This window comes from Orcinus orca, chromosome 7 (genome assembly GCF_937001465.1).
Source record: "Orcinus orca chromosome 7, mOrcOrc1.1, whole genome shotgun sequence".
In the NCBI taxonomy this organism is placed as follows: domain Eukaryota; kingdom Metazoa; phylum Chordata; class Mammalia; order Artiodactyla; family Delphinidae; genus Orcinus; species Orcinus orca.
This window is the reverse complement of record NC_064565.1, coordinates 86,968,863-86,984,961: the sequence shown is the minus strand read 5'-3', so window position 1 is coordinate 86,984,961 and position 16,099 is coordinate 86,968,863. Positions and strand designations below refer to the sequence as shown.

At 39.1% G+C, this 16,099-nt stretch overlaps 1 protein-coding gene across 5 annotated transcripts in view; it reads right to left on the bottom strand.

The window, feature by feature from the left end:
* Nucleotides 1–16,099, bottom strand: part of CDK15 (cyclin dependent kinase 15) — a 103,184-nt gene that overhangs the window by 64,631 nt on the left and 22,454 nt on the right. For 4 of the 5 annotated variants that reach the window (XR_007478470.1, XR_007478472.1, XR_007478471.1 and 1 more), the window contains exons 5-7: nucleotides 15,978–16,057; nucleotides 1,394–1,488; nucleotides 577–639 (exon numbers count right to left, since the gene is read on the bottom strand). Coding sequence is in view for 2 of the 5 variants with exons in the window: in XM_004262847.3 (XP_004262895.1) it covers nucleotides 577–639; nucleotides 1,394–1,488; nucleotides 15,978–16,057 (238 nt within the window). In the remaining 3 variants the exon portion in view is untranslated. Of the gene's footprint in view, nucleotides 1–576; nucleotides 640–1,393; nucleotides 1,489–8,167; nucleotides 8,209–15,977; nucleotides 16,058–16,099 lie in introns of all 5 variants that reach the window. The other variant, XM_049712367.1, reaches the window with a different exon arrangement.

The window sequence follows — 16,099 nt, the reverse complement described above, 5'->3', positions numbered from 1 at the left end:
ACCTTAGGGAATGAAAAGTATGAAATACAAATGCTTTCTAAAATTTATAACAGATGTAGAATTACAGCTAGTTAAGAGTTTATTATTATTTCTATTCCAATGACTGGAAAAATGGAAGTTGGTCCCACATATAATCGGATCTGATAGAACAGGCAAAAGGATAACTGATAAAGATCCAACAAGGGTACTTTGTTTGCTAGTTGTCGTGGGGAACCATAGGTACAACACAAACTATCACAGACCACAGTAGTCTGCTATGAAGAAAGTATTTATTTTACGATGGCCTAACTTCACATTTTTTCTTGTAATGCAATTCTTTGTCATTGGTTTATACTTCTAAAGACACATTTGCATGATGACAATGACTGACAAGGTTAGGCTGCCCAGAAAACAGCCAGACATTGCTCCATATCTTGAGGCAAATCTTTTTTTTTTTTTTTTTACTTTCCCCTAGAATATCAATGATATCCATCTTCTTATTAGTATCATGGAACTTCAGTTTGTGATGGTATTCTGTTTCAAGATTCTTCTGCTGTGGGCAAGCCAGAGGAGAGTCCCGACCCTCAAAGTACTCACCCTGACATTGTGAGGATGAAGCCCTCCTGGATGCTGAGACATATACTGAGCCAGGTCTGTGTGCTACACAAAATGGTGGAGAGAGTGACATTAGCAGTGCTTGGTCAGTGTCTCAAAGCAGACCACACACTTGACTCTCAAAGGTATTACAAAGTTCAGAATTTTTGAGAATAAGGTGCAAGAGGTACACAACCAGGTTTTCTGAGACACCACTGTTAAAGTCAAACACAGTGCGCCTTCCTAACTGGAAGCTCTTAGAAGGAAGCCTGTTTCTCGGCACAAGAGAGGCTCATTTTAAATGACTGCCCCTGAACACAATGACATGGGGATTTTGTACTCTTCAGTGTCCTTGGAGGCAAGTCAGGTACACATGCCTTATGATTCCTTTCTGCTAATATTTGAACAATTTTTTCTTTCAGAAATACAAAATGATGTATTCTTTAGTAAACTTGTATACAATTTTTTAAAACCTTGTGGTTTATGTCTTTATTGTCAATGAAAAAATGTTGGGTTCTGCTCAGATAGTGATTAAAAATAGATTAAAAAAATAAGTGCAAAAGTTTTATTTAGGAGGCAACCCCAAAGTGTTTATCATTGCTGGTGAGGTGGGGGAAAAGGCAGCAAATATAGTGGGTAAAGGAGCAGGACTAAAGAATGAGCATAAGAACAATAGGCTCCACTAATCACAATAATGAAAAGTTCCATGACACTTTCCACATTGTAATGGAAGTTTTATCATGCCATAAAATATTAACAGATTCATTACACAAGCACCAGGCTTTTCCCTTATGCTTTATAAAATGCTGGGGCAACTCACCATGTATTCAAAAACGAATGTCAGTGTCTCTTTGGTGTGGATAATGTCATGGAGCAGCACAATATTGGCATGTTTCAAACCCTTCAGGAGAGAAGCTAGAAAAATTAAACAAAATTTTAATTCAATCATTGATCATGAAATACTGCTTTAAAAATATCAAGCACTATTTATTTTTTAAATATTTCAAATCAACCATTCTGGTTTTTTAATGTTGGAAAAAAATCTCTTGCTGTGAAATAATATTTAAAGCTATAAAACAATCTTCATTATTTATTAAATGGTGAATCATTGCATTTACATAACTTATTTTTCTTACAGGCTAAGGCAGTTGCAAAAAATATGTTTCCATTTACCCAATCAATTTCATCAGAGCACTCAGAGCACTTTGCAAATGCCTTCCTCTGGGAAGCTTATCATCTCTGCTTCAGAGCTACAGGAGAGGAAGCCTGGAGAGATAAAGGCCATTGGAGGAGCAGGGAAAGGAGTGTTGTGCCTTCTAGAGTAGGACTTTGCAACATGTGACCATTCTCTAAAATTCAAAGTCCCACAGAGGGTCAGCAGGGCCTGTAGATATGACTGATGGAAGGCAGGGATAAGAACATGGGATGAAGGATTGCTGAATCATAATATAGAAAGTGGATGGGATTTCTTAATGGGAGAATTGAAAACCTGTGGAAAGGAGGAAATTCACACTTAAAAAGAGGAGAGGGCCAAACTTGGGGAGCCCGGATGAGTGGGAAGGGCTGAGGACTGTCTCTTGCATCTTCGATAACAGGTTATTATTAGGTCACTAAAGGCAGCTCTAAAGGGGAGAAGTCACCACAAAAGGCCAGTGAGTGGCTGGGAGAGGGTTTGAAAGGATGACTCTGGGGGCTCCAGAGATAGGAAGACCCTCAGGAGGGTGGAGACCAGAAAAGACACAATAAGGAGATGGTGAGTCTCAGCTCAGGGCATCCCTGCTTGAAGAAATAGTGTCTTTAAGACTTAAAGGAAAGGAAAAGTGAAGTGTAAAAACTCAAATCAGTGTTCTGCAGGGTCTGCCTGCATATCATGAATCTCTTCCACCTACTCTCTCCCAGAATTCCATAAGATTAAAAACAGACTAACTCAAACACTCAAATGTTTACAATTACTTCCTTCAGGAATCTTATCCTGTTGTAATGATCCTGTTGTTTTACGTCCTGGCAGCCATTCTCCTTTCTAGTGGGGACACCTCTATTTTACTCTGGGGAACCAACCCTCTCCCTACCCAGCCCATGCTATTCTGATGGGGCTGATACCACCCCTACCTAAGATTGGGCATGTGACCTAGGTCTGGCCAATCAGAGCACAACATCCCCCAGCCACAGTGATTGGTTCAGAGACAGGCACAAAATCCAAGCCTTAAGAGAGCTCTAACTTTGCTTGTGCCATTAGGAAAGACATGCTTTCTTTTCCAGTATAAGGGCTGAGTTTGTAGGATTTAACCGGGAGCTGCTGTGGTCGGATTACCAATGCCTGGGACTAAACCTAAGGCAGAGAAAAACAGTGTTGGGTGATGGACAGATTCCTGGTGACGTCCTTTGCACCCTGCAAGCCTGTGGTTATCAGATCTGTGAGCCAGTGAATTTCCTTCTTTACCTCGGTTTGAGCTGGGAATCTTACCATCATAGGAGCCCTACTGTACCTGCTAACCCTACTCTGCTTGAATGACTAATGTTCTAACTTATAGTTTTCCCCCCTGAATTCTTATGAGCTAAATTTATTATTTCACTTTTACAAGTACATTGCTTTGTAAACGTAGTAAATTGTTTCACAGGCATCTGTTTACTGTCCCTAGTCGCAGACCAAAGACTACGTGGAAATGGAGCAACTTTCCCTCTCTTTCAGATGCTGCCACATTACCTAGTACAGTGCTCAGCCAACAGTAAGCACTTCATGTTTTCAAATATATTTACTGGGTGTCTTAACAGGGAACTGACTGTAGAGTCACAGGCCTAATGGGAATCCTGGCCTTGTCACTTTCTACCCCAGCGAGCTCAGGAAAGAATCCCAACCCAAGTCTCCATTCACTCCTTGTGAAAAGGACATAATGCCTTTCCTGACCTGACTTCACAGGGTTGACGTGTGGATGGAATCAGATCCCATGTATAAATATAAAGCATCACCCCTGTTGCAAATTAAAATATCCCAGCCATCAGCTTCTAAGCCTCCCCATCAATTTGAACCTCACTAAACCTCCACTCCCAGATTAACATCTTAAAATTTTGTTTATATCATGTTTCTGCTAGAGTTTTCAACACCATCCATACTTAAAACACTGACTTCGGACAATTGGTTGAGAATGCTTGTATTTTATGTATATTTTTATTTACAAATTATGTTCATGAACTTCTCTCTTTCTTTTTCTCCCCCTCCCTCCCTCCCTCTCTCTCATCTCTCTACACACACACACACACACACACACACACACACACACACACACTACAAAGCATATACCAAATTAGATTTTTTTTTTTTGCGGTACGCGGGCCTCTCACTGTTGTGGCCTCTCCTGTTGCGGAGCATAGGCTCTGGACGCGCAGGCTCAGCGGCCATGGCTCACGGGCCCAGCTGCTCCGCGGCATGTGGGATCCTCCCAGACCAGGGCACGAACCCGTGTACCCCGCATCGGCAGGCGGACTGCCAACCACTGCGCCACCAGGGAAGCCCGAAGATGCTTTTATTCCATGTTTATATTAGTTATAAATGTCGTGTGTGTTATGACATGTCTACTACTGCTTTTTTTTTTTTAACACCCCAGAACCACTGAAATACTTACACGGAAACTGTGACTTTTGACGAGTAATAATAGGGAATTTACGTGAAAGAGTAGATGATGTTTAAAGCAGTTTTCTCATGATATTGGTGTGTTGTTTGGTCCATCCACCAGAGATATCTAAGATGCCTACCACCTCAGATGTGTGGGTCTTAAACCCAGGAAGGAAAGGTCTTTTTTTCTAATTTCAAAGCTACCTCATAAACTTCACAGCAGAATATGGTGTGTTCTACAGGATAATTAGCTGAGGGATGCAAAGCCAACTGAGAAGAGGAAAAATCCTAAAATCAGAGCATTCTGATTCCTGTAAAATTATTGTTTTATAATTCACATAGTCTAGATATACTTATTTTTGTTCTTCTTCAAAGTCGACAGAAAGATAAACAAGGGAGTCTTTAAAGCTCCAGACAAATGGAATCACAATAGAATTACTTTAAGTGCTTCTAAAATACTTTTATAATGATGATGATGATGATGATGATGATGGCTAACACTCATTGAGCATTTACTACATGCCAGGCACTGGTCTAAGAATTTTACATATACTAACTTGGTATGATCATGAGAACACCCAGAAAGCCAAAGAGAAAACCTGAAGAAAACAACATAAACCCTAAATCAGAAAAAATGACCCATGACGAAACGTTAGTCAGCTCATTTAAAAAATGTAAAGTATTTCTTTCTTTAAGTGTCCCAAAAGATGTTTAATATGACCAACTAAATACCAATGAAATTCCAGCTAATGAAATTTAACCTGATTCTCATATATGTAAGAGAGTAATAATTTAGAAAAAAATTATCATTTTCATCTTGCAATGATATGAGAATATTTAATTTCTTTGTTTTGTTAATTTCATTGGGGTTTGTGGTTTAGTGAAGTTTTAGGAAAAATTAAAGCTTTGCAAGTGAAATGGGTCAGGATGTTTGATGTTACTCTCTGTTCTACTTTAGAAGAAAATGTAAAGATGACAATGACAAAGAACAAGGCTGATTCTCAAAGTCCTGGGGCACAGCTATATAGAGTGAGTGCCTGGTAGTCAAAGTCCTCCTAGGCTCTGAACTCCTTGAGCACCTAGCATACGCCTGGCATGTGGTGCTCAGTAAGTGCTTGTGAATTAATGAAGACCAGACAGTTGTCATGAGTTTATGTAGGAGTCAATAATGGAGTCAATTCTCAGGCCCAACCCACATTGGGCATTGAATTGAAAAGAATTTGTAGTTCCTGATGCCATGTTTTCTCTGGCCTCAGTGTCACAAATCAAGTCAATGAGCTGAGTTATACATTCTAAGAAATCACCTACATAGATTTAGAAAAATATGAAGACAAATATTAGATAATAGTTATCATCTGACTTCTTCGGAATTGTTATCCCAATCACATGGCATTATTTTGTTTTATAAAAATACAACTATACACATATAAATGTGTTATGTCTCTGATGTTATTTGATTGCATTTAACGGAGGACTTCTTGACAACCAGGCCTATCGTAATCTATATGTGGTAACCAGCAACTCAGTGCTTCTAATTGCTATCCTCCACCTCACTGTATGACCTCGCAGAGGTGCCTCTGTCTATTTTTGGCTCAGTTTTCTCATATATGGACTGGGAATAATTACTTTGTAATGTTTTCTACTAGAGAATGATATTAAAAGATTCTCAGCTGAAACAGTTTTCTAACTTAAAGACTTGCAATTACAGTGCTGTAGGGTGGACGAAAGAATCAGAATTGACAAATATACAATATTGTATATTATTTTCTTTAAAATGTCTCTCCTGCATTTTGCTTAACACTTATACAAAATGTATCATAAAAATAGATTTCTATTTTTATTTTAACTGTTGCAAAAGGAAAAATGCTTGAGTTAAGGATTTCTAAATTTATCATAATAAAGTAGAAAGGATATTTTGAATATAATAGAATGGATTTGAATAAGTAATGAGTCTGATTATTAGCTCTGTGACCTCAGATGTGTTACCTAACCTCTCTGAAGTTCATATTCCTTCATCACTATGACAAAAATAACACTTTACCAACTAGAGTTGATGTAAAGTTTCAAAAAAAAGATTGAGTTGGGGGGAAGATTATGTCATGTGCCTAGCCTTCAAAAAAGATTAGTTCTATGATTGCTTCCTCACTAATGCTGCTAACAGGCTGAAAGTCCTGGAAGTTCTTTTTAAACCAAGTTTCTATTTTTATAGAAAGATATTCAAAATAATGCACATTATTAAGACATTTATACATAGGTTAATAAAACTAGGGAACTTGTTCTTATATAAAAACTTTTAACATTTGCCTGTTCAAATGAAAGTGTTATCTCCTAGTTGCAAAAATAAACATTTAAAATGTAATTATGGGGGGCAGAGTCAGGATGGCAGCATGGGAAGACACGGACTTCGTGTCTCCCCACAATAGGGAACCTGCCAGATGCTGGTGGGGGACCTCGATGCCCAAGGAGATGGGAGGAACCCCCAAGCAAACTGGTAGGACATGGGGGAACCGAGAAGGAAGGAGAAGTGGAGGCCAGACAGGACCAGCACCCCTGAGGGGGGGCTGGAAGGGGGGAGGGGTTCCCATGCCTAGAGGGACCCTCGGGGTCTTGGATCGGGGGGAGTGTGACGAGCGTTTCCCCTGCCCAAAAGGTCTGGGAGGCTGCCTGGCTCTCAGGCCAGAGCCTATGCTCTCAGAGGCCCCCTCCAGGCCACAGTGGTCCTGGGGGAATAGGAGGGAGGGCAGGGGAGAACAGGAGGGGCAGGTGGGAGGGGCGCTCCAGGACCGGAGGAGCAGGAGAGGGTGCTTGCCCCACCCACTCGGGCCCAGGAAGCCTGCTGGCCTCCCAGGCTGGGTCCCCCACCCTCTGAGACCAGAGGCGTGCCTGGGCCCCTTCTGTTGAGCCTAAGCCTCACCCCTGCCCCCACCCCGCAGGGCCTTTTCCAGCCCTTTGGGTCCTAAGCATAGGCCCTGCCCACTGCCCAAACCCCGCCCCTGCGTAGGCATCATCCTCCACAGCCAAGGCCTTTTCCACCTTTTTTTTTTTCTTTTTTCCTTCTCCTCTTTTTTACAATTGTGGTTCTGTTTTACCTTCAACTATATTTTTATTTTTATATTCTTTCTAACATATCTGTTAGTTTCCTAGTCTAAGTTTATTCTTTACTCTTTGTTATTGTTCTCCTTTTTTGTTTTTTCTTTTCTTTTTTCTTTTTTTTTTTTTTTGCTACCCCATGCACTTGTGAGATCTTGGTTCACAAGCTTCAGTCAGGCTGAAGCTCCTGTGGTGGGAGCTCTGAGTCCAAACCACTGGACTACAGAGAACCTCAGACCCCAGGGAATATTCATTGGCGTGAGGTCTCCCAGAGGTCCTCATCTCAGCACCAAGACCCAGCTCTACCCAACAGACTACAGACTCCAGTGTTGGAAGCCTCAGGCCAAACAACCAGTAAGACAGGAACACAATCCCACCCAACAACAAAGAGACAGAAAAAAAAATGTCACAGATGAAGGAGCAAGGTAAACACCTACAAGACCAAATAAATGAAGAGGAAATAGGCAATCTACCTGAAAAAGAATCCAGAGTAATGATAGTAAAGATGATCCAGAATCTCAGGAATAGAATGGAGGCACGGATAGAGAAAATACAAAAAATGTTTAACAAAGATCTAGAAGAACTAAAGAACAAACAAACAGAGATGAATAATACAATAACTGAAATGAAAAATACACTAGAAGGAATCAATAACAGAATAACTGAGGCAGAACGAATAAGTGAGTTGGAAGACAGAATGGTGGAAACAACTGCCGAGGAGCAGAATAAAGAAAAAAGAAGGAAAAGAATTGAAGACTATCCCAGAGACCTCTGGGAAAACACTAAATGCACCAACATTCAAATTATAGGGGTCCCAGAGAAAAATAAAGGGTCTGAGAAAATATTTGAAGAGATTATGGAAAACTTCCCTAACATGGGAAAGGAAATAGTCACCCAAGTCCAGGAAGCGCAGAGAGTCCCATACAGGATAAACCCTAGGAGAAACACACCAAGACACAAATTAATCAAACTATCAAAAATTAAATTCAAAGAAAAAATATTAAAAGAAACAAGGGAAAAGCAACAAATAACATACAAAGGAATCCCCATAACGTTATCAGCTGATTTTTCAGCAGAAACTCTGCAGGCCAGAAGGGAGTGGCAGGATATACTTAAAGTGATGAAAGAGAAAAACCAACAATCAAGATTACTCTACCCAGCAAGGATCTCATTCAGATTCGAAGGAGAAATCAAAAGCTTTTCAGACAAGCAAAAGCTAAGAGAATTCAGTGCCACCAAACCAGCTTTAAACAAATGCTAAAGGAACTTCTCTAGGGAGGAAACACAAGAGAAGAAAAGGACCTACAAAAACAACCCCAAAACAATTAAGAAAATGGTAATAGGAACACACATATCAATAATGACGTTGAATGTAAATGGATTAAATGCCCCAACCAAAAGACACAGACTGGCTGAATGGATACAAAAACAAGACCCATATATACGCTGTCTACAAGAGAGCCACTTCAGACCGAGGGACACATACAGACTGAAAGTGAAGGGATGGAAAAATATATTGCATGCAAATGGAAATCAAAAGAAACCTGGAGTAGCAATACTCGTATCAGATAAAATAGACTTTAAAATAAAGACTGTTACAAGAGATAAGGAAGGACTCTACATAATGATCAAGGAATCAATCCAAGAAGAAAATATAATAAATATAAATGTTTATGCACCCAACATAGGAGCACCTCAATACATAAGGCAAATGCTAACAACCATTAAGAGGGAAATTAACAGTAACACAATAATAGTAGGGGACTTTAACACCCCACTTACACCAGTGGACAGATAATCAAACCAGAAAATAAATAAGGAAACACAAGCTTCAAATGACACAATAGACCAGATAGATTTAATTGATATTTATAGAACATTCCACCTGAAAGTGGCAGAACACACTTTCTTCTCAAGTGCACATGGAATATTCTCCAGGATAGATCACATCTTGGGTCACAAATCAAGCCATGGAAAATTTAAGAAAATTAAAATCATATCAAGCACCTTTTCTGACCACAATGCTATGAGGTTGGAAATCAGTTACAGGAAAAACACTGTAAAAAACACAAATACATGGAGGCTAAACAGTGCACTACTAAATAACCAGAGATCACTGAGGAAATCAAAGAAGAAATAAAAAAATACATAGAAACAAATGACAATGAAAACACAATGACCGAAAACCTACAGGATGCAGAAAAGCAGTTCTAAGAGGGAAGTTTATAGCAATTCAATCCTACCTTAGAAACAAGAAAAATCTCAAATAAACAATCTAACCCTACACCTAAAGCAACTAAAGAAAGAAGAACAAAGAAAACCCAAAGTCAGTAGAAGGAAAGAAATCATAAATATCAGAGCAGAAATAAATGAAATAGAAACAAAGAAAACAATAGCAAAGATAAATAAAACTAAAAGTTGGTTGAGAAGACAAACAAAATTGATAAACCCTTAGCCAGACTCATCAAGAAAAAACAGGAGATGACACAAATCAATAAAATTAGAAATGAAACAGGAGAAATCACAACTGACACCACAGAAATACAAAGGATTATAAGAGACTACTACAAACAACTATATGCCAATAAAATGGACAACCACAAAGAAATGGACAAATTTTTGGAAAGGTACAATTTTCCAAGACTGAACCAGGAAGAATTATAAAATATAAACATACCTATAGCAAATAATGAAATTGAAACTGTAATTAAAAATATTCCAACAAACAAAAGCCCCGCACCAGATGGCTTTACAGGCAAATTCTATCAAACATTTAGAGAAGAGCTAACACCGATCCTTCTCGAACTCTTCCAAATAATTGCAGATAGAGGAACACTCCCAAATTCGTTCTATGAAGCCACCATCACCCTGATACCAAAACCAGAAAAAGATATCACACAAAAAAGAAAATTATAGACCAATATCACTGATGAACATAGATGCAAAAATCCTGAACAAAATACTAGCAAACAGAATCCAACAACATATTAAAATGATGATACACCATGATCAAGTGGGATTTATCCCAGGAATGCAAGGATTCTTCAATATACGCAAATCAATGTGATACACCATATTAGCAAATTAAGGAATAAAAACCATATGATCAAATCAATAGACGCAGAAAAAGCTTCTGACAAAATTCAACACCCATTTATGATAAAAACTCTCCAGAAAGTGGGCATAGAGGGAAACTACCTCAACGTAATAAAGGCCATATATGACAAACCCACAAAAAACAACATTCTCAATGGTGAAAAACTGAAAGCATTTCCCCTAAGATCAGGGACAAGACAAGGATGTCCACTCTCGCCACTATTATTCAACATAGTTTTGGAAGTCCTAGCCACGGCAATCAGAGAAGAAAAAGAAACAAAAGGAATGCAAATTGGAAAAGAAGAAGTAAAACTGTCACTGTTTGCAGATGACATGATACTATACATAGAAAATCCTAAAGATGCCATCAGAAAACTACTAGAACTAATCAGTGAATTTGGTAACATTGCAGGATACAAAATTAATGCACAGAAATCTCTGGCATTCCTATACACTAACAATGAAAAATCAGAAAGAGAAATTAAGGAAACAATCCCATTTACCATCACAACAAAAAGAATAAAATACCTAGGAATAAACCTAACTAAGGAGGCGAAAGACTTGTACTCAGAAAACTATAAAACACTGATGAAAGAAATCAAAGACTATATAAACAGTTGGAGAAATATACAATGTTCTTGGATTGGAAGAATCAATATTGTGAAAATGACTCTACTACCCAAAGCAATCTACAGATTCAATGTGATCCCTATCAAACTACCAATGGCATTCTTCACAGAATTAGAACAAACAATTTTACAATTTGTATGGAAACACAAAAGACCGCGAATAGTAAAAGCAATCTTGAGAAAAAAAAACGGACCTGGAGGAATCAGGCTCCCCAACTTCAAATTATACTACAAAGCTACAGTAATCAAGACACTATGGTACTGGCACAAAGACAGAAATATAAATCAATGGTACAGGATAGAAAGCCCAGAGATAAACCCATGCACATATGGTCACTTAATTTAAGACAAAGGAAGCAATAACAGACAATGGAGAAAAGACAGCCTCTTCAATAAGTGGTGCTGGGAAAACTGGACAGCTACATGTAAAAGAATGAGATTAGAACACTCCCTAACACCATACACAAAAATAAACTCAAAATGGATTAAACACCTAAATGTAAGACCGGACACTATAAAACTCTTAGAGGAAAACATAGGAAAAAGACTCTGACATAAACCACAGCAAGATCTTTTTCGACCCACCTCCTAGAGTAATGAAAATAAAACCAAAAGTAAACAAATGGGAACTAACTAAACTTAAAAGCTTTTGCACAGCAAAGGATACCATAAACAAGATGAAAAGACAACCCTCAGAATGGGAGAAAATATTTGCAAATGAAACAATGGACAAAGGATTAATCTCCAAAATACAAAAACAGCTCATGGAGCTCAATATCAAAAAAACAAACAACCCAATTAAAAAATGGGCCGAAGACCTAAATAGACATTTCACCGAAGAAGACACACAGATGGCCAAGAAGCACATGAAAAGATGCTCAATGTCACTAATTATTAGAGAAATGCAAATCAAAATTGCAATGAGGTATCACCTGACACCGATCAGAATGGCCATCATCAAAAAACCTACAAATAAAAAATGCTGGAGAGGGTTTGATGAAAAGGGAACCCTCTTGCACTGTTGATGGGAATGTAAATTTATTCAGTCAGTAGGGAGAACAGTATGGTCGTTCATTAAAAAACTAAAAATAGAACTACCATATGAGCCAGCAATCCTGCTGCTGGACATATACCCTGAGAAAACCATAATTCAAAAAGAGACATGTACCACAATGTTCATTTACAATAGCCAGGACATGGAAGCAACCTAAACGTCCATCGAAACGTTTAGGTATATGTGATGTGGCACATATATGCAATGGAATATTAGCCATAAAAAGAAACGAAAATGAGTTATTTATAGTGAGGTGGGTGGACCTAGGGTCTGTCATACAGAGTGAAGTCAGAAAGAGAAGAACAAATATTGTATGCTAACACACATACATGGAATCTAAAAAAAATGGTACTGATAAACCTAGTGGCAGGGCAGGAATAAAGATGTAAACATAGAGAATGGACTTGAGGACATGAGGGGGGTTGGTGGGAGGTGGAAGCTGGGACAAAATGAGAGAGTGGCATGGACATATATACACTACCAAATGTAAAATAGATAGCTAGTGGGAAGCAGCCGCATAGCACAGGGAGATCAGCTCAGTGCTTTGTGACCACCTAGAGGGGTGGGATAGGGAGGGTGGGAGGGAGGCTCAAGAGGGAGGGAATATGGGGCTATATGTATGCATATGGCTGATTCACTTTGTTGTACAACAGAAGCTAACACAGCATTGTGAAGCAATTATACTCCAATAAAGATGTATAAAAAAAAAGAAAACAAAGAAAATGTTTGCAAACTTGAAAAATATATATAATTATAGAGCTAGTTATGAAAGATCCTCTAAGTTGCTATGAAGGTGGCTAATCTTTTTAATTAGCAGAGGAATAGGGTAGGGAACACGCCTATTGTGTCTGCTGCTGTGTATCTAGCAGCCATCAGAGTACCTGGCCAAAATAGGTGCTCAGTAAATACTCATGGAATGAATGCTAAGGGATTGTATGGATTTTTGAATCAGAGAGATTTGGTTTGAATTATAGCTCTGTACTGGAATCGTAATAATCTCTATCTCCAAAGGTTATTAAGAAGATTGAAAGAGGTAACACATGAAAAATATCTGGCACATGTATTTTCCTTAGTGCTGTTCATACTTTTGCTAATTTCATAACATTACATGTTACAATCAAATAGTATTCCAAATGACAAGATTAATAAACTGCTGCATGTTTTCTACCTGAATGTAGAGAGACTGTACATGTAGTAAAATCCTACTCAATAAATCTTTGGCTGATATACCATTAGAACAACCAAAGTGTTCAGGAAAAGTATTTCCTACTTCAAGGATTTTTAGAGAAGTCTGTATTGCTCATTTAGTTTTGCTGCACATGGCTTTCAGTTGTCTTTTTAGCTAGTGACCCTGGATTTTAACTAATGAACTCCAGCTGTTCTTATTTATTTTTTTTTTTGCGGTACGTGGGCCTCTCACTGCTGCGGCCTCTCCCGCTGCAGAGCACAGGCTCCAGACACGCAGGCCCAGCGGCCATGGCTCACGGGCCCAGCCGCTCCGCGGCACGCAGGATCCTCCCGGACCGGGGCACGAACCCGCGTCCCCTGCATCGGCAGGCGGACCCTCAACCACTGCGCCACCAGGGAAGCCCACAGCTGTTCTTATTTTGCCTTTCAGCCCTTCTCATTTAACCTCCTGTCTCCCTGGTCTCACATCCTTAAAGTTCTTACAGGAAAAATGGGACAGTGCCAAAGTTTTCAAATGAGGCCTCATGTCTTCTTGAGGGGAGAGGGCTCCTCTATGAAGGGCTCCCAGCTTTTACCCTGGTGGAAAAAGAAACATCCATTGTTGGAAACTGGATGCCTAACAACCTCAAATGTGTCAAAAAAATCCTTTGTGGTTTTTCATATTAAACAAGCAAAGCATTCAGTAAGGTAAGTCCATAAAACAGACCAAGAAAGTCCAAAGTTGAATACTAAATGTAATTGCAAACACCTGTGATGGAGAGGCAATTCCTCGGTAAATATGCAGTAAAAGAAACATTTAGCATACAGAGCAATACACATCCAGTTTTTCTGAACCATGCTAAGAACCATCTGTTAGCAAAACTGGCAAAAGTTTTCACTGTTAAAGTCAAATGTCATCCTGAAAAAGTTGGCTGTGGGCAAAATCTGAGCGAGGCAGGCCTGAAGCAACAGGCAAGCTCAGCTCACAAAGGAAACACCATGAGAACAGGGTGAACCTGGGCCTAGAGACCCTCCCCTTATGCTGGTGACCTGTCTATTATGCTCAGAAATCCTCTTTATCCTATCCACACATCTCTTTCTAAATCTGATTATCCTTTCAGGGGGACCACTAATACATACATCAGTAAGTACAGCTTCCATTATATTAAACACTTAAGGCCACACTTTCCTCCAGAATGCACCTGATCCTACCAGGCTGAATCCCCGGCTAACCTGATAGCCATTTGGCCCTTCTGCAGAAATTCAAAATGATGTATTTCCCAGGGGCTCTGGAAGACTTTTGAAAATGGCATCAAATTCAGTTATAAACTCATTTTCTGAATTCCTTTTTCCATGCCTGTTTGCATGACCCATCCTCCCCAGCTCAGTTCAAAATCTATTGACTCTATTAGCCACATTGAGACTGACTTGTTCTCATCTCAGTTTACAAGGTCTTTGTTACCTCCATCATAACACTGGTTGCAACTTGAATCATCTGCTCTGTTACAACTGAAAAGATAGAGAGCAAAGATCAGGCTTTTTCTTCTCATTCTTCACAACACCCGGCAGCATGCTTTGCATATAGGATGTGCTCCATAAAGAAGGGAAGACGAAGTAGTTAAAAGGGAAGAAAGAAAGACCAGGGAGAAGCCATTTCTCTGGGTTTTTGATGAAATGAATAGCAATCCTGTCATCATTTCAAATGGCTTATGTAAAAAGGTTAATAAATTGCATTTTAATGATTTATTTTCACTATACTGGCTTCTTGATTTTTAAATTATAAATTGTTAGTTATCTTGATAGTGAACAAGACATCACTAAGGGAAAGTAAAAAAAATGGAATAATAATAATAGCCAACATTTGTTGAACTATGAAGATAAAACTCTGTGATTAGTGTTTTATATGTATATTCTCATTTAAGCCTCATAACAACTCAGTGAAATAGGTATTATTATCCTCTTTCTGCAATAAACTGAGTCTTAAATAGGAAAAGTAATCTACCCATGGTCACACCACTAGTAACTGGTATATCTAAGATTCAAGCTCAAGTCTATCTGATGCCACCAGACTTCTCACCCACTTGCTCTACTGTCCAGGGTTCAGAGAAAATACAGGCATAACACTAAAAATACACGTTTTCCTAAGGAGTTTTTCAAATGCTATCTCAACAACTTTTTTTCAGGCAAACTGCTTACTGAGAATTTGTGCGAGTATATTATTTACTTTCTCTTTTGTATGGCTTTTTCTAGGGTTATATAGATACAGCCTTAGCACTTAGCATGGGACCAAACTTGCAGAAGATATTTAGTAAATACTCACTGAGTTCATAGTTTGGGTCAACTAATATAATAGTTTTGAATTCTAATTTCCTCAGGAATAAGTAATAAAATGATTTGGAAAACTGGTGTGAAGAATAAAATTGCAATTATAACATTACTTCTATAAATATAAAAAGCTAGGGCTTCCCTGGTGGCGCAGTGGTTGAGAGTCCGCCTGCCGATGCAGGGGACTTGGGTTCGTGCCCCGGTCCGGGAGGATCCCACATACCGCGGAGCGGCTGGGCCTGTAAGCCATGGCCGCTGAGCCTGCACGTCCGGAGCCTGTGCTCTGCAACGGGAGAGGCCACAACAGTGAGAGGCCCATGTACCACAAAAAAAAAAAAAAAAAAAAAAAAAAAGCTAGATGTTGAATGGATAGGCTCAATGCATTTTTATCAAAAACTTAAAATATCTCTTGGGTCCACTCTACTGTTCTTACCTTCCCGGATGGCTGTAAATGGGACTCCTTCCTCTGCATTCATGCTGATGACTTTTAAAGCCACTAGTTGTCCATTTATCCTAGAAGAGTCGGGGGAAAGGACACAGATTTGTTGACATGGC